Below are 23,636 nucleotides of genomic sequence, written 5' to 3'. Positions count from 1 at the left end.
CTCCCTCTTCCATTACTAAACTTATTCCCAAGGTGGGAAGCTGTTCATTTTCTGCCACAGCGTCCGTCAGTTGGTGCCTCATTGCATGGCAGTGTCTCTTCATAGTAGGCTTGAGACGGACAAGGCACTTGCTTCTCTGTGAAGATGTGGTTTTTAATTCTCATTAGTCCTTTATAAGTTCAGAAATTGCAGTGTTGTGTGAAACAGCCTCCAAAATTTAAAGGTAGCAAGAACTGACATTTCCTGTCGTTCTCTGCCCCATGTTGAATGTTCACTGATGCTGGAATTGAGTTCCTTGATTTTTGTTTCATCACTGATTTCCATCGTGTATAATTTAGAGCCCCTGAGTATGCTTCTCTTTGATATTTCAATTATATATGAAAATGAAAGCAAAGTGTTGTTCATGCTGCTTAAAAGCTTGTCCTTATTTTCTTTTTTTTAGCTTTGTCAGCAAAGTTGTGTACAGTGTATTGAGGTTTACCAGCTGTTTCAACTGGCATTGAATGCATTGAACCTTTCAGTTTTGTTGTCTTGGTTTTATTTAGGCTCAGGTTACAAATAAAATTTGAGTGTATTTATCTTTCAGAATGATACTGGATGGCATTAGGTTGGATCATTTTTTAGTGGATGAAATTTGTTAAAAGCATAGTACTTACTTATATACTGCACATTTCCCAACCTTGTGATTGCTACCAAACTACTTCTAAAACTGTTCAGAATGCAAAAGTAAAAGTGCAACATTTTCAGTAAATGCCATATTTAATATAGTGTGATAAGTAGTTAAAGGTATTTTATACACCATGGGATCTTTATATTTTTATTACATGAGGACTAAGTGGATATTATAGTGTATTTCCTTCAGCCTGTTTGATCTCCCCCATGTGCACCATTTCTGCTGGCACTCGGGTAGTGTTGGCTGCTTGCTGCAGAAACAGCCACAACGTGAACAGAGCTAGAAGCATCTTTTTTGAGCTTCTGCAGAGTATATATGCACTCATGTCTTCTGAACAAGACCTGTGCCTAAAGTTTTCGCAGGCGCTGCAGTAACCTTCTTCCCTCTCCAAATTTCTTGAGACATGGATCAGAATACCCAGAAGCTCCCAGTGCACATTGCCCATACATTGTCAGGGACTTCTCAGAGCACTTCTGTTGTGCTGCTTCTGGTGGATTTCACTGACATGTTTTAAGAGTTGGTTTGTCCCGGTCCCTGTACCTCTATCTACCAGTATTGCTTAAAATTTGACTAATTTAAGAGAGACAATGTTATTTTTTTTTTACATGCTTGCAAGTGCCATGGGATTACCATAATGGTTTAATGCAGGCACATTCTGTTGGACATCTGTCAGCTTTTGGCTTTGGACTTGGCCAGGATGGGCTTCATGAAGTCATCCTGTTGGACTGTGTAATTTGCAACACAAAGTTCCTTCTCCTTTTTCTCAGGGTGGTGTAAATCAGACAAAGCTCCAGAGCCCTGCAGCTCTGTCTGCTGTTCTCTTCTGATCACTTGGGGCACAAGTAGTTGTACTGAGAGATTTGATGGGATTCCCCCAAAGCCAATCTTTTAGCTGGCACCTGCTCTGCTAACACAATGTCTTTAGGCAAAGAGTACAGGGCAGGCATTGGCAAATCCAGTGACTGGATCTTCTGCCTTCAGTGGTGTGGTTCTCTCTGGCTTTGTTCACCTGCTGGAGGTCCATTGGATGCTGTGTGAGGAGCCAGGTGTGTCTGAGGCTGGATTAGCAGGAGGACCATCTGGAGGCACTGAGGCTGAATTCTCAGCTGAATGATGCCCCAGGATCCATGAGCCTTCAACTTTGTGGCTGTCAGGCCTGAGTGCTTGATTTGGTTTCCTAAGCTCAGGATCTGTGTGCTCGTATGTGTTAGTGCCCACCTGAGGTTTCCTGAGTGTAGCCAAAATGTGTATTATATTTAATTTGCTGTTGTTATGGATGAGTGTAGAAGTGTATCAGTAACCTTAAAAAAATAATGAGCTGGAGTCTGACAGTCTTAAGCAAGCAAAACTAATCCCTGGTTCTGCAAACTCATTTCATTTCCAAGTATCCTTCTCTCTCATGCTGTCTGAGTAGGAAACAACTCTTCCATAATTCATAATTTAATTTCTTTTTTGTAATTACAGAAGAAACTTGCCTGAAATACTGGCTTTGCCTTTTCTGCTTAGCTTTTCCATTCTCACTCTTTTATTATTTTGATTTTGGTCTTATTACATTCTTTGCAGACGCAGTGTCACATCAGCTTTGTGCTTTAAGTAATATGGTTTACTACAGCATCCATTTTCACTTAGGCTATAAGCACAATCTGATATAAAGCCTTTTCATGTACAATTGCGCTAGAGTTTTCTTGAATCCCATTTATGTGATTTTATTCAATGATTATTTTTACTTGTTTTTAATATATAATGGTGTCATGTGATTCAAAGGTATTTTACCTACTTTGGAAGATACACTGTAATTAAAAATGAACATATGGCACCCTTGAATATCCCTGAAAATGAGGTGTTTAAATGTATATTTTCCCTGTGAAAATTTTAGTAAGTTAATAAAGGAGGATTCCAGCCTTTGTTTTTAGGCAATGCTTGTTGTGGCAGTCCGGAAGCATGGCTCCCTGAAGTTTATTACATACAGCAAGTGTATTTGAAAGTGTATTTATTTACATACAAAAGATGATGCCAAATTGAAGATACAGTTTCAGCACTGGGCCTTTTAATGTGTTTTATACTTTTGTCAAAGATTACTATTTTAAGTGATTCCACTTTTTTCTTCTCCACAAAGAGACATACAATTCTCCTTGTAATTTTAAAATACAGAGGTCAGGATATCTTTTGGTGCAACAGGAGTGGAGGGGAGGGGTTACAGAAGAGGGCTTCATTCTGCTATACTGATCCTAAAATAATAAGAAGTATATTAAGTATTTTATTCATGGAAGTCTGAAGTAAAATAAATATATCTAGTAAGTATCACATTATCTTCATTCTCAGAATCATGCTCCCAGTTTTACTAAGTTATTAAGTCTCTTTTCATGGAACTTACTAACAGTATTTATATATCAAATTAATATAAAATTGGCTTTTCTTTGATTTGGAATGCTTAAACGTGGCTCTCAAACATGGTAAATTGAGAGGTTTGCACACTTGCTGTTTTGAGCCTCTCATCAGATCAGCCTGCAGTTTTGGCAGCTCTTTCAGTCCAAGTGGGTTTACAATGTAAGCTAAATACAGTCTGACACATTCATCTGTATTTAATTTTGCATATCTCTGTGAGAGGATTGTGATGTGTGTGAAGAATGTATCCGTGTGTGCTGAACTGCCCAGATGCACGCCCAGCAATAGCAGCAGCTCTTGGAGCAGCAGGAGCAGGGTAAATCAGAAATGCGGAGGGTTCTTGCAGCGCTGGTGCCCGCACAGGACACGCAGTGAGCTCTCCCCGGAGAGCTGCAGGGTCAGCGAGCGCTGCACTCCGAGCTTCCCGGGCTGCTGGCTGCCGCCAGCGTGTCCAGGCTCCTCAGAGCACCCTGAGCTGCTGCCAGCGGCTGTCCTGCAGCAGCCACAGCCTGGCACAGTCCTCCCTGGCCTCCGGGGCTGCAGCTCTGCAGGGCTGCCGGCTGCCCTGGCACTGCATGAAATGCTGCGGGCTCTGGAGGAACCAGCGGGCGGCTGACTTTGGGAGGGTGGCGCTTCAGTGGTTCCGTGGGAAACTCCAAAACTATCTGCCAGCTAACAAATGGCGGTGGTAGCTGGCTGCCCCTGCTAGAACAAACACAAGCACTTGCAAAGAGTAAAGGAGACTTCCTTAGCAGTAACTGTTGTTGAAGGGACAGTGTGGGTGGGCTTCGGCCCTGGCTGCCCTTGGCTACTCCTGTTCAGCGCCCGTGGAGAGGTGAGAGTCCCTGCGGGGCTGAGCCCTGCTGAGGAGCAGCGAGGGATGGCCCAGGGCAGGCGCTCGCTGGCTTTCCTGTGGAAACGTTTGACATCTTACACGCTGGGGTATGGAATGTGCTCACTTCTAGGCTATGCAAACAACAGATCTTTTTAAGGCCTTGATTACAGGTCCACACAACCTGAATATTTCTTTACTATAAATAGATCTTACATGCATTTATGTAGAAAAGCAAACTATGAATGTTTGAATTTTCATGTACCACGAGGGAACCATATTCATGAAGATCCTACTTAACCTTTTGCTTTTAATCTTCTGGCTGTATTTTTAACATTTCTTAAACTTCACATGAAATTCAGTAGCACACATTTACAGCAAGAACAGGTTACTCATTAGATTTCACCTAAGTATTTAATTTATTCCATTGAAAGTTGAAGGATTTAGTATAAATCTTAACGGAAAAAGGTCTTTGAGCTCTGTATTTTTGCTTTACCTAACATAATTCCTAATGACTTTCCTACTGATTCTGTTCTAGTTATGTCTAGGAGTCTGTATTTCTCCTTTCCTTTTTTTGCTATATTCTTTCATGGAGCTGATGACAATTATATGAAAATTTAAGTTCATTTACAATAAATTAATTCCTTGGCTAATTGGAGATGTGAATAGTTTAAAAAATTAAACACGAAACTTTGCATTTTCAATTTAGACAAAAGTTCTCTACAATGTTTAAGGTAAAAGTCCTCAGAAAATGAACTTCCAGCATGAAGTATGATTGCTATGTTGGAATGTCAGAAATGTTTCATGATGAGTTTGAATGTTTCCACAGGTATATTTGGGGTTTTTTTCGGTGTAAAAATAAATTGGGAAAAATCTCAGGGAATTTCTGCATAGGACTGCAGAGGAATATGCCCTGAATAGCAGACTCTCCTCATCTGATGCACGACTCTGCAGATCCCAGCCCTGCAGGAGACTGTAATTTTCAGTTGTCTTCCCTGCATGCCATCACATACAGCCTCCCTTGTTCCATTTGGTAGCTGCTGCTTTTAACAAATTGGGGCTTTTTTCTCTCATCTAGCACAGGAACCCAGGATCTCCAAGCTTGTGCTGTGACTCTAATCACACAGCCCAAGTAATGCACTGATTTCTCACTCTGCAGATCCATCTGCGGAGTAAATGGCTCTGCAAGGGCCCCTTTTGGCAGCCCTCAGTGTGAAAGCATCATTCAGGCACTCTTCTCTTTTGTGTGCCTTCCCCCACAGTGCTAACAACAGAAACTTTCTGAACTAGAGTAGATCTCCAGCTAGCAATAGAGAATTTTTAAATAGCAGTTGAGTGTTTGAAACATTTAGTTATTCTGGGAATACCACCTTGGAGCAGTTTGATGCTGTTGGTATGTTTTGTTCAGGAGTGACTGAATTCACCCAGTGAGGTGTTGGCATCAGCTGCCACTTGCTGTGATGATCCCCTGAACCTCCTGTGTTCCTCCCTCTTACCTTCTAGTCCTTGTACAGAGTGGACAAGTATCAAAGGAATTCACACAGTCTGAACTCATGACACACACAGGATGCTGGAGAGTGTTCAGTGGAAGTATTTGTAAATTTGAGAACTTAACTTAGACCTTTCCCTAAAAGCTGGACTGTCATTCACTGCATATGTTGAAGTGCCTCCCAGCCTCCTAGATTCACATACTGCATCACAGCGTGGTGTTAAGTTAAATTAATTACTCTGGATTACAAAGAGATTAACTAATACAATTAACACATGATTAAATGGAATTACATTTTTTGGTCTGTTTGAGGTTTCAGCGTTTAACTTCTATTTAGAAGTACAGTTTTGAGCAGAGCCACATCCATAGCATGTGTGTTATTTGAAATTACCAAGCTCTGCCTGGTTCAGAGCTGAAGTCTTGGATAAGTAGCTGTTTTCTAAGGTTTCTGTCTGTAGGCCAAGTTCTGTCCTGGGTCCACCCATATTTATCTCAAGTTGCTTCCTTGTGGGGAGCTACACAGAAATGTTAAAGTTATGTGGGAGTGAAAATCAGGGAACTCAATCTTCATTGCCCATCCAGTGTGATACAAGAGTGTGCTAAGTTTTCTGTTAAAAGAAACATCACAGCATGTCTGTTCTATGAGAGATCATGAACAGTATCATAGAAGTTTTCCCAGAGTAGTGAGTGTGTCAACACAGCAAGCTTAATTTTCCTGTTCTACCTCCCTTATCTCCCCATGGTACAGCAGAAATACAAGGAGAAAGCGTGAGGGTACTGGGTGGCATGGAGAAGCTGTGAGGACTTGGAAGACTTCTTTATAGAAATACAATTCTTTAGTCACCCTATATATTTTTAAATATATTCTGTATGTATGTGTATTTATAATGCTGTTTGATTTGAGTGCTGTTACACTCCTCTTAAATGTACAGGAATCTGTTTGTGTAGCATGTTGTGCATTAAAACACCACCTCAAAAGCCACAGTAAGCTTGTGTTTTGTTCCTTGAAAAATGCAGGATGTGCCTTTGCTGTGCCACTTTGGAACCTGCACTAACTCAGTCTGTCCCTCGGTATGGCAGAATGTGAGTGGCTTGGTGCTGGACATTTTTCCCTATTTATGGCTGCTGTTTAAGACTGTACCTTTCAGATTTGAAGTACAGCTAAGAGTCTTAGAATCTGAATGAGAAGGACTGTTTCAGCAGCTATACTATATTTTATTTTGAATTTTCTTCTCCTTCCATCCCCTTCCTCTTTCTCATAACAGCATATAATCTCCAAGAAATTTATATGATAGTTCAGCATAGGAAAGTCTTGTGCTGCTGCTGTAGAATGAGGTTTTCTCCAACTAATTTTCTACTTTCCTGCTGTAAAACTGCCAGAACACTTTGGTGAAAGGTAGATGGATATTCAATTAAAAGCTAATACGGACTAGAAACTTAGAAAATTGCTTCTTAGTAAAAGGCAGATTAACCTCAAGTATACTTCTTGCTGTCAGTTCAATAGTATTGCTCTATTTGTACTTATGTTTGCCTTTTCTTCCTGCATCATCTGTGAATGACAGTAACATCTGATTAAAAGAAATTTAATGTTGTTTTTACTCCCTGCTGATTCCTCTGATAGTTGAAACACAAACCAAAGTAAAGTACTACTGGCCTTTAAGGTTTCTCTATCAAGTTTTAAGACTGTCATATTTCAGTTATGAAGTGCCTGTGGTGTTTGGATTTTGCATTAGAAGCGGTAAGTGATGGTTGTTAGTTAATGATGGTTGTACTTGCTCTGCAACATGCTGGGTATGACATGCACTTCCCGGGACACTTCTCCCCAAATAAGTACTAGAAAAGTATGGGTGTTTTTTCAGGATCACCTTGGAGTCATGCTGGACTTTTCTAATATTCCCAATGTGAAAAAGTAGGAGAAAAGCTGATATAAGGAGATACTTGTCTTACCTATCAGAAAGAACCATTAAAAATTTAGAATAGTGTAGGTTGCTCGTCTTCTCTCATGACTGGATTCCAGTCACTTTTAAGAGAATTTATTATCCCAGGGATAAGGATCCCAGCTCTTTCCTTTGAGACAACCTGGCCATCCTCCACACCTTCAGCTGACTGGCACCAATGTTTTGGAGAGTGGATTAAAATGTGCAATATTGTGATGCAGGGACGTGGGTTGGAGACAGCCCCACGACACAGCCCACGGAGCAGCCTCGGCAAACAGCCATGAGTTTGTTCTGGCTGTTTTTCATTGGCATCTCCTGGCTCAGAGAGCTGAGGGGATGGGAGCTCTCCCTGCCCAGCTCTCCAGCCACCGGTGATTCTGCATCCATCTTGAGCAGGGTTCCTGAGGTCTCTGCTGCCTCCCTTCCAGAATGAGCCAGGCTAGCCAGGCTGGATTTGTCCTGGCCAGATTTATCTTGTTCAGCTAGAGACCAGCTGTACCGTGACAATACAATCTGCATATTCCAGCAACATCGTTCTTTCTGAGATTTTAGGGTTATTGGGATCTGCACATTTCAGTGTTTCAGTGTTTTTTCTAATTATTAAAGGGTTATGCATTCTAAATTCTGGGTTTTTTAGACTGTTTGATGTATGCCTGTTTAGAATGAAATTGAAAATTTGTTTTGCAGTATTACAAACGATACGTAACTGAATGCCAAAAAAGGGTTGTGCTGAGAGGCTTTAAATTCTAGGCTGTTCCTGCATATTGATTGGAAAAGGGTAATTGACACAGGAAGGAGAGCCCTTAGTACTCAAGTTGTAGCAGTGGAGGTTGAGGTAATTAATTTCTTATGAGGCACTTCACATCTCACAGCGTTAGATCCATAGGGAGAACTCCATGAGGGCTTGAAGAGGAGGAAAATGACAATCTCATATTGAAGCTGTTGAGGAAAAAACCTTCTCTATAATGAGAAACAGTTCCACATGAAAGAGTCCCTTTTCGCTCACTTGCATATGATTTTCTGTACCCCTTTTAAAAAAATATGCTTACCTGTTTATCACAGAAATAGATTTTCTTGAGCCAGGTGTCTTTAAAAAAATCACACTGGGGTGGGTGTGTTAAGAGTAGGGAATCTGTGTCTCTGAGTGGAGGTAGTGATTTTCAACTTAAAAGTATTTGTGGGTCATTAATATGTGTTTCCCATATTAAAAAAAGAAAGGTAATAAATATACTTCTAAATTATTTTCCCTTTCCAGCCTTTTGCTGTACAGTAAAAATAGGCTTTGAAATGCTGCATGAAAAGGCCTGGGAGCTTTTACCTTTTCACAGGAAAAATGTCAGAAATGTCAGGTACTGGCTTAACTGCCTTGTCAGAGGATTCCTTGAATAACTTCTGAAATGCTCATGTGAGAGATTTCTCAGGCAGTGAATGCTGTGCATATAATTGTTCATGCATCTAAATAGTTCCATGTTTCAATGAGGTTGCTTGTGCTCAAGGAGTTATTCCTATCCACTTCCAGGATGGGGAACCAGGAGGTCTTTAAAACATTTTGTTTGAAGGCATGACACATCCATGAGAAGAAGAACTGTAAACAACCAGTTCATTTCTGAGTTCCAGCCTGATACAGGCTTCTCCTCTGAGTCCTGCAGGTTTGGAGAAGGTCATTGTTTTGTTCTGGTGTATTTAACCAGACATGGCACCTCCAACAAGCACTCTTGGTTTTTACTTGGACATTGCACTTTGAGGAACAAGCTGAAAATTTGAAGGGTAAAATAATATTGAAATTAATTCTGCCTTTAAGGGACAAATCCCAGGGCCTAGTGGTATCCAGAATGGTACAAGGGAATGCAAGGAGGTTCTGCCCCACGCTTGGCATTTCTCACACAGCCAAACAGTCATATTGGAATTTTTTCTCTCTGTGTGACCTTCAAGGTAAGAAATCCTTTGTCCCCTCCTAGCAAAGAATGGAGGAAGTGGTATTAGTTTCATTTAGTTACTGGTGGCTGAAGCGTGGTGTTAACCAGTTCTGGCAGCCATGAAGCATTGGGGATAAATGAGGACTGCAACAGGATGGAACTGGATCTTCCCTTCTAAAGGCTTATGGGCTTCTTTGGGGCTTTTCTGAGACAGATGCTTGTAGATGTCTTTACTTTGTTGAGTTCCACAACAGGACTTGAAAGATCAGGGTTTCTATAAGGCTATGTATGAAAAAAAAAAATCCTGTCATTGCACAAAAAATTGAGGTATGGAAATTCCCCCAAGTAATGACAAGATTGTTTCATCATGCAGAATAAATTGTAAAATTGTTTTTTATACAATGTTGTTATAATCTCATGGTTTTGATTAGAATTCACAGTGACTTTATAAATGAAAAGAAGAACCATTTATAAATTCCATATACAAAAAAAAATAATGATATGTTACGTGCTCATTTGTTACAAGAGACATAAAATGCTTGGTGTCTGTAGAGAGGCTGTGACTTCACTTTAATGTCCTACCTAAGTTGTGTGAGAGTTTGTTTTTTGTTTTCTGGTTTTTTTTAAATTAAGGTGCAAGGTACAGGGCTCTCTAATTGCTGAGTGTAGGATTATTTGCAGTCAACACAGAGGCTGAAACAGTCAATCATTTAATTAGAGCTCTGACATTTCTTAAGTTATTGTAGTATTGATTGGTGTTTACCTTTTAGCTTGGCTTCTTTTTTAAATATTTCTCTAGAGAACTGATTTTGATAAATGTGCTAGTCTTTTTTTAAACTAAAACTGTTCTTGGCTACATAGAACTATATCAAAAGCTGTTTAGCACAGAGTCATGGTACAGCTGCTGGAGACAATTGACAGAGGGCAGGTTTAGCCCAGATATGGGGAAGAAATTCTTCCCTGTGAGGGAGATGAGGCCCTGGCAGAGGGTGCCCAGAGAAGGTGTGGCTGCCCCAGGATCCCTGGAAGTGTCAAGGGCCAGGCTGGATGGGGCTTGGAGCAGCCTGGGATAGTGGGAGGTGTCCCTGCCCAGGGCAGGGGCTTGGAATGAGATGGGCTTTAAAATCCCTTCCAACCCAAACCATTCTGTCATTGTGGGATATACAAAGAAAATCATGCTAGAAGATTGGATATTTTATTCTATTTTTTCCTCCCAGGATTGTTCAATGACTATTTTGGAACAAACAGATACCATGAAACAAAAGATATACTTAGCTTCTGGCCACAGACCTTCAAATACGAGAATATTGGCCTAAGTACTAGAAGAGATTAGATGATCACTCAAGTAGTTCTGCCCATATCTTTGTTATACTACTGATCGGTGCAACTATCAGGTAAACATTTGTGGCCCCTCAGAAGTATCATTAAAGTGAAAATCAAACCCTTCCCAGAGTATCTGTATTGTCCTTTAAGATCAGCTTGACAGAGTCTGGAGCTTATGGGATCCCTGCAGTCTTTGTTGCTGCTGGCAGCTGTTGGCATGGACCCTCAGGGGTTTGGCTCAGGCAGGTTCCTGAGTCCTGCAGGGCTGGGCAGATGTTGTGCTTTGCACCTGTGTACCTTGGGGTGCAGAAGGGTCTGTGCACTGCCTGGCAATGTCACAGTCCCCTGCTGCTGGAAATGAGCTCCCTCAAAGCCAGCGGTGATAGGGCCACGTGTTTCAGCTGAGGATCTGCCCCTACCTGTGTCCTGGTTTCAATGGAAATCCAGCAGGAAAGATTTTCTGCACATGTAGTTTTTGAGACATTCAAATAATGCTGTTTGTCAGTGTGTGAAATAGATGGGCCTGTATTATTTGCAGTACCCAGCATTTATCTTCATGCTATCCAGTGTTAATTAAAAATACTTATTTTCACTCAGTGGAATATTATTAAAACTGTGACTTAGTGCTTGTAAAATGTTCCAAATATTAAAAATGCATTGAAATAGGAACTGGATATTGCTTTTAGGATCTTCACAAGGGAGCCATGTAGCTTGTAGTTATTACATATATTTTACAGGAAAAAGCAGTAGGTGAGTGCAGGATAACTGAAAGGCTCAACTGCCTGATTATTAAAATCCAGACCCAGAATAATGTGCATAATTTTCCTAGCCCTTTTCCTAATTCAGTCACTCTGTACATGAAGGAACTGTCTCAGAATAGGTGTGTTTGTCTGAAGTACAGCCATCACCAGAAGGATTGAATTGCCAAGCAGATGCAGAGTATTTCAAGTCCAGATGTGTGGGGGTTCCATCACTGGGGAGTGGGACAGCTGCACTCTGCTGAGTGTGGAGGTGCTCAGGTCACCTGTGCCAGCATTTCAATGGACACTTGTCAAACGTTACATCTGCTATTTTTGGTTATTCAAGAGTGGAACCATCTCGTGTAGCTCTGGGGCTGTGCTGTCAGACCCAGGCGGAGTCCGAGCCTGCAGGGGAGCACCCACCCACAGGGGAACTTCAGCTGCCCAGGGGCCGGGGGCTTTACCCGGGAGAGGCAGGAGAGGGCAGCCTGAGGCCACTGGGGTTTGAGAGTGTTCCCGCAGGAGACTTTGTAGCCAGCTGTTCCCCTGACTGCAAAAGACTGCACATGGTTTAGAAGTCTTTGTAAGTGGGATTTATCCAAACAGTACTGTGGGGTTTTTGATGTTTAAGTTTCTTTAGGGAAGAATGAGAGTGTGCAGTAATGAGGTTACCTGCAGTCTGGACTTGTCCATATTCTACAGCCTGAAGCTGCATTTACAGTGCATTTGTAGTGTATTTTATTTCTAAGGGAAAACAGGAGGTGAAGAATAACTTCATGTATAGTTAGATTTGCTTTCTAGACATTATGTTAAGAATTTGAAAATAAAGTATTTTTGTCTTGTTCACTGTTCAATATTTTATGCCACTTGCTGCCTGAGGTTATTTCAGAATAGCTGCTTCAAAGGTTTAGGTTAGCTGAAAGCCAGTTGTATCATTAGTGGCCACCTTTGAAGTTACAGATTACCAGGGAATTTGAAAAATATCCCAGTATTTTACAATGATTTTGTCTTTATAGAAAAATAGGCTCTAAATATAAAACTTTCAAAGGATATGCCAGTGCATTTAGAGGTCTGAAAATGCACAGGCATAAGCTGAGTTGTATCCATTGAGTTTTTCCTGGCCCTGTTTACCTGGCAGTTCAGAAGGGATCATTTTGTTGTCAAGGCTGACAAGAGCTTGCAAAGCGTAATAGAGGAGTCATTATTTACTTTGGTTCCTGTGCAAGCCTTGGTACAAGAAATGATGGCATTGCTGTGGAACAAAAGTGAGTATCCACCTCCAGGGATTCCTTGAAGGCTTTAAGGTGAAGTTCAGACCTTTCTCCAAGACCTGGTTTTGATCATCTATTCCCTGCAAAGACTATAGCCAGTTTCAGAGATAGGAGTCATAGGAGATTTTCTAAATCTCCCTGAAAATACTAGTTCAGGTTTTAAAGTAGTTTTCCCTTTCAGTTGATACAGAATGTGCAAATAATTTCAAGGCATTTATGACATTGCACATTCCATTTTAATATGAGTTCTTTTCTTGACACCTCTAGTCTTAGTTTTAATGTAAGTATATTGTCCTGTTCACAGGTTTCTTTAGTAAGGCAATAACTCTGATTGAAGTATGATACATAGATAATAAGCTTATACTCTTGGGTGCCTACCATGATATTACTACTTCCATATTAATTTTGTTGTTATTTATAAAATAACACAGGCATGTCCATAATAAAGACTTCCTGGTGTTTGGTAGATGCTGTGGTCATTGTTCATAGCTATTGCTTAGCATCTATGAGAGCCTGGTTCTTTGTGCTGTAAATGTCGTGTGTGCTGGCTTTGTGTAAAACACCACTATTTGTGGTTCCTTCCTTTAGGCCAGGGCAGTCCAAGGCAGTCAGCAATGATAGCTTGCTTTAGGCAAACAAAGTTCATCACACATTTTGTATTTTCATGTTGTTTCTGTACTAACAGGAAAACAAAATCCAAACCAGCTAGTAGGCACAGAAGTATTATGGTGATATTGTAGAGAAAAGAGGCTGAGTGAAGGGTGAAGTACACTTTTCCAGTAGGTAATCATGAAAGAAGCACTTTGCTTATAGGTGGAAAAAAAAATTAAAATTGTTTACAAAGTAAAACTGATTCTCTTCAGACCTCTCAAATATTTCAAGAGCTCAATCTTCTAGATGCTGAGGATGAATGTGCTGTGGAATGAAGAGGTTGCCCTTTCATGGACAGTGTTTGCATTGCACCAACTTGGACATTTTGAAACTCACCCATTCTGTTTTACAGAAGGAGAATGAACAGTACAGACAAAAGCATAACCACACTGCATTGTGGGCACCTGAATTTATCCACTGTTTGTAGAGACAGAGAGCATTATTTTTCACATGAATAGGGTATTAATGGATTGCCATAAATATTACTGTTGTCATTGCTGTTATTACTGTTGTTAATCATTATCATCACCATCATCATCATCACCATCATCACTATCATCATAATTCTGTTCATCTTGTTGATTACACTGGGAGTATTACAGCAATTCAGAAGTTAAGAAGTGTTTATTTTGTTCCTGTATACTGCTTCTAAAGCATATGTTTTGATTCAGCAAATTATGCTTAACATCATAAATTGGCATTCTGTGAACATTGTGGTACTGGCTCTTGAAATGTATGAAAAATTTGAAAAATCCTCCAGCATGTATGATTTTCCAAATGCTCTGATGCACTGGGGACACAAAGGATGTGCTTGCTGAAGGGTCCCAGAGAGCCACTGATTGTTTTCTGTCCCTCTGGTTGCAGACTGACAAGACAGAGAGAAGCAATGCCCTGAATGTTGCCATAGACAGTATGTGCAAGAAGACCAGAGACCTCCGCAGACAGGTGAGACCTGGGCAAATGAAAGGTACAAAAAGGTCTTGAGGGATTCTTTTCCAATTTGCTGTTTTCAGTTTATGTGTTTTGAAAAGAATATTTTATTTTCCATAATAAAAACATATTGAAGACAATTGCACATTCCACATAATATTTACATACCAATTTTCAAAACTCTGGGAGAAAACCCTGCCAAATGATCCTGGCTGAAAATATCTGTATGTATGCATGTCTAAATATATTTGCTGTAGATATATATCAGTAATGCACTCTAGCCATCAAGATTTGTTTAATTTTCAATAAGCTTGAATTATTACTGGTTGTTGGAACAGACACCTTGAAGGAACTACTGAGTCACTGTGTGTGGGTCTTTACAGCTGTGAGAACTCTTACCACACAGGAGGGTCTTGGAATGCCCAGTCCACAGTCTACCCCCATTTTACATCCCAGTGTCCTAAAACCAATGTGAGACGTGGACCAGAATCCACAACTTCAGTGAAGTGCAGAAGGTTAGCAGTAGACATCAGCTGTGTTTATACCCTTTCTCTGTGATAAATATCTTTGAGAAAAACTGCAGAATATGCTGGATGTGTATAATGTGCCCTTTCAAAAAGATAACCCCTCGAAAGTCAGTAGTTCTTTCAGCCAGGCTGCCCCAACCAAGTCCATGTAAGTTTACAGCTACAAGGAACATGAGCACAACTCTTTCATCCTGTCTGCAGCTTGGGCTGTTGACAACTCCCTGGTGGAAGACTATCCCTCCCAGCTTTGTGTTCAGTCTTGCAAGCCAGCCTGTGCTTCAAGATGAGGAATAAATTCCTTCCTGCTCCCATAATCAGCCAGGGGAGGCCTTGAAACATGAGAAGAGTATAATATAAATACAGTGTTTACAACCAAGTAGCTATCCAGTTTCTGCTTACATTCTGTCCAAGATATGTTCAGTGCAGAGACCTGCATCACCAGCTCAGTGTGTCTAGGAGCCCTTCCATTCATTTCCTTCCATGAGTTAATTAAACTCCAGCTTAAAACACTTTATTGACTCTGTTACAGTGGTTAAAAGCTGTTAACTGATTCAATTTGTGTCTTTCTGTAAACCTTTGGAAAATGTTCAGGCTGAATGTAATCATGCCCAATTTATAGTCAATCTAGAACCAGTAATTTCCTCTTACCAGAGCAGCTCTGTGCTGCTTGACATTTTTTCCACTGGAAAGCATTTATGAGAAATATTTTGTATCTTTCCTCCAATTCTATGTTCATACATATGAATCACATAAGAATTGTTTTAGGAAGAGTGTTTACTGCATGCCTAATTCCTGTTCTGGGAGACGTGAAATTGTGAGTTTTGTGCTTGCAGATATTGCAGTAGACTCTTATGTGCTTTCACATACAAACATTCATTACTCTGTCTCCCAGCAATTTTACAAGAAACATGAAAAGTTTGTTTGCTCTACCCTTGCAGCTTTCCTAATACTGTATTTTTAATGGTACTGTATACCTTTGCTGGCACTCTCAGTGCTTTCAGGGCTGTGCTCTAAAGTGTACTCTGCTTTCAGTCCTCACTGGGACTGCCTCTGCAAAATTTGGGTTAAAGATGAAACCTTATAAAGCTGTATTTTTAAAATCTCTTCAGTAGTGCCCCATCAGAGAGGTGCTGTCCCAGCCAGCAGCCTGGCTGTGGGTTATGCCATGGGCCCCTTTGGAGCACCTTTGCACATCACAGCAAGGGGAGTGAAGGAAGGCTTGTGTCTGGCAAGAATGAAGGCAAAAGTAGCTGTCCCCAAAACAGGATCTTCTGGGAGCTGTAGAAACTCTCCAGCTTTTCAAGGGAACTTACTTGCATTCATTTCAGGAGCTTGGCCAGTACTTCTGGGGATTCTAAGCTGTTCAGCTTTGTTTTGATTTGTACTTGTGCTGGAGATGTGTGTGTCATTTCTGCATGTGCAGCTTTACCTGGATCACTGCTTCTCTGCTGAGGAGAGTTTACAAATATTTAGGAAGGAATTGCCTATTCATTCCAAGTTGTAATTATGTGAAATTACCATACTCAGTTTTTGCCTCCCAGTTCTTTCCCAGTGTAGCATAAATGGACTGCACAGATGTTTCTCCTGTGGTTGTTCTGCAGTTCTGGCTGGCTGGTTGCTTTAATAAATGTTGTTCCTGGTGATATTCTTATATTTTTATGTAACTTCTTCATCATGGGTAGCTGTTTCTGGACACAAAAGACATGGCCTTCCTGGCTCCCCTTTGAAAGGGGAAAGGGGGATCCCTCAGCAGTAACTGCTCTGAGCTTTGCCCAGGACTTTTGCCAGGGTAGTCTAGTAAGGCAAGAGGTGAGTAGAAGCAAACTGAGTTTTCTGTGCTCTTCAGTACTGATGCTGAATAGTGTTGCAAACAGCTGCTGGCATTTTTTTCTCTACCCTCCACTGTTTTTGACAACCTTATGCCCCATGTTTTATAAATGACATGTTCCTGTGTTATTTTTTAATGCATTTTGATTGACAAAACCAAAAATTGTCCATGCTTCTGTAACAGTCTGCTCAAAGGGTAAGACCTTGCATCTTAAGAAGAAAACAATTTGTCAGACATCATCCTCCCCCTCCTTTCCCTCTTCTACTGGTGTCTCTTTCACTTAAAAATACGAAAAGAAGTTTAATTATAGCACAATAACTTCCCTAGCATTGCGTGCTGGCACTACTGGCGCTGTCCTTTGCTCATATGCCTCCCTTCTGCCTACTTAGCTTTTAGCATTTTGCCCTACAGGTGGCCAGAGTCAGAAACAGACTTACTGAGTCATGGAAGAAATGCTCGTTAGAATTAGCATGAAAAGAAATAGATATTGCCTCAGATATTCCTTTTTTATTTTGTCTTTTCCTTTTTTCTTCTATGTTGTATTTCTTTGTTCTTTAATGCTACACAAGCCATCCTTTGCAACTCTCAGCTTCGTGTGAAGAATGTGGTTCTTCCTTTGCAGAACCACAACAGGAACATAATTTCAGACCTGTTTGTGTTCAGCAAAGACACAACATTATCTTTGTTTTTTTGAAGAAGATGCAATTTGCTGTGTAATTGCAGGGTAGAGCATTTCTTAGAATGAAACAGTAATGATAATTTCTGTGTGAAAGGTTAATTAAGCCAAGAAAACCAGTGAAAAGCTGTAGCAAAGAATTATGCAATGAGAGATAAAATTCGGCTGCTGGTTTGAAATTGGGTATCTCAAGCTCAGCACAAATGTGCCTGAGGTTGTTGTAGTGCCAGTGTGCTAAGGCTGTGGAAGTCCTGCAGTCTGGGCTGTACAGGACTCCAGAATATTTCTGCTGGAGATAATCAACCATTGGCCATGGATATGATGGTTCCACTTGTTGTTGTTTTTTGTAAATTGAAATCTCAATTTTTAAATTGTGACTCTTCAAGGTCACATTTATGTACCTAATTTTAAATGGGTAAGAATATCTGTTTTCTTCAGTGGAGCCTTTACAACAGAGAAGTCTTAGTAGGTAACTTGGCAGGACTGGAGGTTCAATGTATGTTATTTCTGGTAGTGAAACTTTCTAATAGTTTTTATTTTTTAATTTCAGCATGAATGAAGCTGAGAATGTAAGAAATCCTATTTAGTATTGGAATCCCACAGCCTCTGTACTTGTAAATTACTTTGGAGAACATACAGTGTATCCAGACAGTATATCCTAATGTGATGGGCTGCAGTAGGTTAGACAAAGAAACCATTCCAAATTTGAACTGCCTGTGTTTGTTTGGAAGGTTTGTGTCCCTCTGGTGAGTCAAGGAGAGCTGACTTTTGGTGAGGCTATCCAAGAGCCAGTGGTGGAATTCATATTCAGATCTTGTCTGATAATCAGCAGATTTCTCCACTGTTCTTTCTTGCTCTGCGTGGTCATGCTCTACCTACAAACACAGCAGCAGCATCAGAAAGATTGTGGGGTTTTTTTGTATTTTTCTCGTGGTGGGTTTTTTCTTCTACCGAGTTTTCACAGAGATACATCGGAGCAAAACGCCAAGTGAAAACAGTACACTGGCAACAGTGTGATGAGCTTAAAAACATTTAGTGTCCTTTTCTGTTCCAATCAATATCTTTTCTATATATTGTAAAAATACTGGATTTGGAGTAGGAAATTCCGTGCATTTGATGATTAAGCTGCATTTCATGTATTGTTCCAGTTGGTATGTTTGCTGTACTGCTGCATGATCTAAATGAACAGCTGTCATGTGTAGGTAACATGCAAAATAACCTCTTAAGTAAGTAATGTCCCAGTGATTGGTTACAAGCTTCTGTGAAGCTAATTTAAGACACGTAATTTACAGCAGAATGTTATACTTCTTTAATAATTTAAGTTAGAAGTTCAAGAACAATTAATTTAAGCAGAGAAAATTGAACTCCTGCCTCATTTATAGATCTTCTTGCTCTATTAATACATTATCAGGTGGCACAATCAGTAATCTCATTGACATAATTACCATGAAGGCTGCCATTCTGCAAACCAGACTGTGTTTCCCACAAAGAAAATACTTGGGTAATTTTGCAATTATGAAATCATGAGATGTAGCTATTTTGTGAGTACAAACATGATTGAATTAATATTTTCTTTGTAAAATTAAATAGCCTTCTCCCTTGGCATCTGAGTTACAAGGGAGAATACCCAGGAGATATGAGTCTGGGCTAACTAATTTTTCACATGTGCAATCACTTAAGTAGCCTATTCATCAGGGAAGGGGAATATTTGTTTGGCTCCCTTAATTTCATGAGAACCAGTATATGATGTAGTGTTTTATGTATCTATACAAACACTTACAAATGGGCATATTTACCTAGTGGCATATTAAAGTTTTCCTTAAAATTAAATACAGTTTTCTGTATTTAATACATGAATTGTAGCTGCCATAGGTTTCAGCCCTCTGGTGTAAATAATGCATGAATCCAGCGTGTGTATGTTTGTGTTACAAATAGAAATGGACAATAATTCCAGCAGACTTTAATGGATACTCCAGTTGGCAGGTACTGATGTACTGCTTTCTTTTGCAGCTCCGGAAAGCCATTATAGATCACATCTCAGACTCCTTCTTAGACACCACTGTTCCTCTCCTAGTTCTCATTGAAGCTGCTAAAAATGGAAGAGAGAAAGAAATAAAGGAATATGCTGCTATATTTCGAGAACATACCAGCAGGCTTGTGGAGGTATGTTTGATGGAATTGCACTTGTTTGGAATATATGGTGTAAGTGCCTTGCCACTGAACACTCCCTTTGCTGGCAGATATCAAAAAATGTTTAAGGCTGGCATTTCAGGAAAGAATAAATAAGTGGCTTTGGGTAATAGTAAATGTACTCCATTTTCTTATAATGGTATGTAGTAAGACAGAGTGCTTTGTCCTTGCGTAGCATTTCATTGCACAGAAATTAGATGGTGTGGAATTGTAATTTGAGAAATCAGTGTAAGCCTTTCCACCAAGGTGTTCAGTGGGAATTTGACTAAATGTGTGTTTCTGGGAGTATTAGCTCACAGTGTTCAGGATCCTGCTGCCCAAAGTACAGGAGGCACTGTGTTAGTGCCAGTTGTTTGCCAGCTTTCTCCCTTGGAAAGTCTGTGACCTGTGATCTGCTGAAGGGGAAACGGGGCTCTGACCCAGCTTAGAGGCAGGAGCTCGCTGCCACAATCATTGAATATTCTGGGTTGGAAAGGATGCCCAGGAATCACCGAGCCCAGCTCCTGCCTGCATGCTAAATGAATCCCCTGCATACGTTGGAGACTCAGCATTCATTTCTGAAGGATCTACTTCCTTATTGCTTAGAAATGGTACTTCTTCAGCACTAAGAGATTTGCAGATACAACTGGGAGGAGATTTTCGTTTGTTGGACAATCAGTCCTGCAAATGTGACTAAATGTACACTGACCTAAACTCATTTGAACAGGAGCTTGGAACACTGCGGGAATACTAAAGTCAAAAATTCACAACAGCATCATCTCAAGTGCCTGGAAGGAATGCATTAGTAATTTTTGTGGGGTTTTTTAGCTTTTGGTGTTTTTGTGTGCAGTAATGCAAAGATGGGAAAAAATCAATGAATTCACTCTGCAGCTGAAAATTTACTTAGGCAAACTATTTGGCTCAGAATTAATAATTAATCTTGTGTGACCTAGAGATAGTGAAAGAAGAATAGGTAAAGAGCTAAAGTAAAAATAGGGTATTGCATTTACGTTTCTCTTCATGGCCATGTGATTACAGAATAAGTTGTTATTTTTGACTTACAAGAGTATCTGATTTTGACTATGCTGCTAAATCAAATGACAGCTGAAACAAAAACTCAAAGTTGCAGGCTTTTCCAATTTTTAATACTGAAGCTAAACCAACCTGAAGTGACTTCATTTTCAGAAAGAACAGGTGATCACTGATGACCAAATAACTTGTTCAGCTGGAATACCCAAATCATGATTCATTTTAGAAGACCTAAGCATAAAATCCAGTATTCGTTTTCTTTCATGGGTTTGAATTTGTGTCCCAAATGCAAGAGCTAGCTGGCCATGAGTGTGGGTGTGTGATTAGAGAGACTGATGGCTGCACAGATTCACTGCCTGGAAAATCCACAGCCTGATCTTGCTGCATGTGTGAATACACAGGGTGTGTGTACGTATTTATATTTATGCTGTGACTCAGTGTGCTGCCTACAGTGAAGAAAACTTACTTCTAAAGAGAGACCTTACACAGTGCCACCTCCTATTGTTGAATTAGTTGTTCCAAATGTCACTTTACTGGGGATTATATTGTGGGCTGCTATTCAAATTAACTTCAATTTTACTTTATGTTATCTTCTGGATATCTTAGTAGATATCCAGTGTCTAGGATATCTACTATCCAGTTCTACTAGTAGAACTAAGTATTTTACTTAAAAGTTGCTCACATTGGTTTAATGCCCTTACAAGTATCTCTAAGCAAGAGCTTGATTGATGGCTTTTTGATAAACTCTATTTATCAACTGCTAAATTCTCCAGCAAATTAATTGGGTGGTAGTTGTACTTCACGCATCAACTGTGAGCCTATCCGAGGTAAAACAGAACAAAAATGAAAAAAACCTATCAGCTAAGCAAGTGGCCACAAAAGGGCTTTGTGGAGATAAACAGATTGATCTCATTTTTAAGAAAAATTCAGTAATTTCTGACAGCAACACGTAAGTGAGAGAAATCTGGCAGTTCCTTTGGGAAATGAAGCGGTCCAGCTGGAGAAGGATTGTCCTTCTGGGATGTCCCGGCTGGCTGTCCAGCACCGCTAGCAGTACGGGGGCACTGTCCTGATCCCCGGGGTTCGGGACAGCACCTAAGGCAAGCGCTCTGTGCCGTGACAGCAGTGTTACCTTGTGGCAGGACGTGGCTTGGCTTGTGGCTACAGTCAGCAGAAATGAGAGAGCGCTCTCCAGCTGTGGTGAATCCAGGTTTATTGGGCCCCAGGGGAAACCAACAACCAAAGACGGTGAGGGAGGAGCTACAACAGCTTCTAAGGAGGGAGGGACACAGGGGAGGAGTCAGTCCTTGGACGAATAGGGTTTCAGAGGGGAGGGGGATACAAAAGATGGACTTAGGGAGAACACCAATGGGGATAACTTGAGGGTGGGGCCCCGGCCCCTGAGCCAATCACTCCACGCTCTAGCTGAAAGTTTCTAGAGAGTTCTAGAGAGAAGGGTGGGAGCGCCGAGTGACGGACAGGGCACTGGGGAGGGGTTTGAGAAAGGGTACATTGATCTCCAAGGCAACTGGGGAGGAGTTGGGATAACTGGCAGCATAAAGGAGGGAAGGGAGAACCAGGGCAGAGCCATTGCATGATAGGGGAAACAGAACAATCCGACTTATACAGACACAACACAACAGGGAATGTGTAATACCAATTAAATTTATGTAAATATAATAACTTTTAAATACATTAGAGCACCTACTATAGCAGTTCCAACTTGGAAGCATATTTGGATTTTAGTGGCCACTACAGTGGCCTAAACTATGTTAAGCTGAGAACATATGTATTTTTAAATTGATATAGTGGAGCACTGCACTCTTGCTTTCTCAAGCAAATAGTATAGATAGAGTTGGATCTGAGTAGTTGTGGTTTTCAGAACCATGTATACCTAAACATGCACATACTTCAGAGCTGAGACTGGCCAAGGTGCTTGGAGCTTGGTTCCCAGCTGGACACAGAGCCATGGGTAATGCACGTGCTGGAGAAGCCAGGTCTGGCTAAGAGTGCTCCCCAAAGCAGGGAGCCTGATGCTGCCAGAAGGGCAGGACTGATCAAGAGGAGATGAGTTGATTTGGATCCTTGCTATTTCTATTATCCCTTTATTTAAATCAGAAACGATGCTTCTTGGTGAAAATTGTAATGTATAAACATCACTTGTGCCCTTTGGGTCAGGTGCCCAGGCTTCAGCCAGGGAAGTGTTCCATAGCCTGGTGCTGTCTGCTCTCTGTAAGATTTGGAGTTGGATGACAGGTGAATTCAAGACCCAATCCAGTACAAAATTCCCATAACTTTGGAGGAAATTGCCAAGCATTATTGTATTTTATTAGGGGGTTCTTAAATGAGAGGTATGAGCTGCACGTTTGCAGAGGAGGCCTCACATTCTATCCTTGCTTGTTTATTTCCTGCACTGGTACAAGAGCCAACAAACAAATTCCCTTACAACTTGGATGTTCTGGAAGACAACTCCAAAAGCCAGTCAGTTGTGCTATTGCAGAAATGGGCTTCATCTCTGCTACTGAAAATAAATTTAAGTATTGAAATATCAGATCTTGGGTGGCATGTACCTGGCTATGGAATACTAAGAGACAATAGATGTAGTTAAAACATTTAAAAAGCTAAACAACTAAGAAAAATGTTGCAAAAAAGGCACAGAACAGTAACTGTAGCAGAGAAGGCTGGTGGTGAGGGAGATGAGACATCAGGCCTTTGAAATACAACTATGGGAGCAGTTTTACCATCTAGGTGTAGTTGTGACATCCAAGGAGCTGGGTGGCTTGTGGGCACCAGCTGATAGAGCAAAGGCCAGTGATGCAGACAAGACTGTGCATATTGTTAAATACACAATACTTTGTTTAGCAGATTAAAAAAGGTGCTTTTTTCTTTTGTCAGGTACAAGTAGCCTTTGTGGGGCATGCCCAACACAGCGGAGCTGCTGCAAGCTTTGAGAGGTGGAAACCAGCTCAGATGCTGGCAATCCCTAGGTTTTGTCTAGGGGAACAAAAGCTGAGGAAAAAACCTATTTGCATTCTCAGTGTGCTTCGTTTCTGCCTGTAAAGCACTCCAGGTGTGGGTCTGAGCCCACTGTAAACCTCTGACATCTCAGCATCCTGTGCTAAAGACTTTCATACCCTGACTACCCCCACTTATGATCTTTTCTTTTGCTGTCTATGAATTCTGGTATCATAAGGGAAAATGAACACCAGTCCCTTTTTTTCCTTCTCCATGCCACTTATTCTTTCATTTTTTATTGTTTT

At 40.8% G+C, this 23,636-nt stretch overlaps 1 protein-coding gene across 1 annotated transcript in view; it reads left to right on the top strand.

The window, feature by feature from the left end:
- Nucleotides 1-23,636, top strand: part of CTNNA3 (catenin alpha 3) — a 431,599-nt gene that overhangs the window by 238,718 nt on the left and 169,245 nt on the right. The window contains exons 8-9 of the mRNA XM_066555001.1: nucleotides 14,082-14,162; nucleotides 19,189-19,341. Coding sequence (XP_066411098.1) covers nucleotides 14,082-14,162; nucleotides 19,189-19,341 — 234 coding nt within the window. The remainder of the gene's footprint in view (nucleotides 1-14,081; nucleotides 14,163-19,188; nucleotides 19,342-23,636) is intronic.

The sequence above is a fragment of the Molothrus aeneus genome, chromosome 8 (genome assembly GCF_037042795.1).
Source record: "Molothrus aeneus isolate 106 chromosome 8, BPBGC_Maene_1.0, whole genome shotgun sequence".
Lineage (NCBI taxonomy): Eukaryota > Metazoa > Chordata > Aves > Passeriformes > Icteridae > Molothrus > Molothrus aeneus.
The sequence above is the reverse complement of the archived record's forward strand: the minus strand, read 5'-3'. Positions and strand labels throughout refer to the sequence as shown.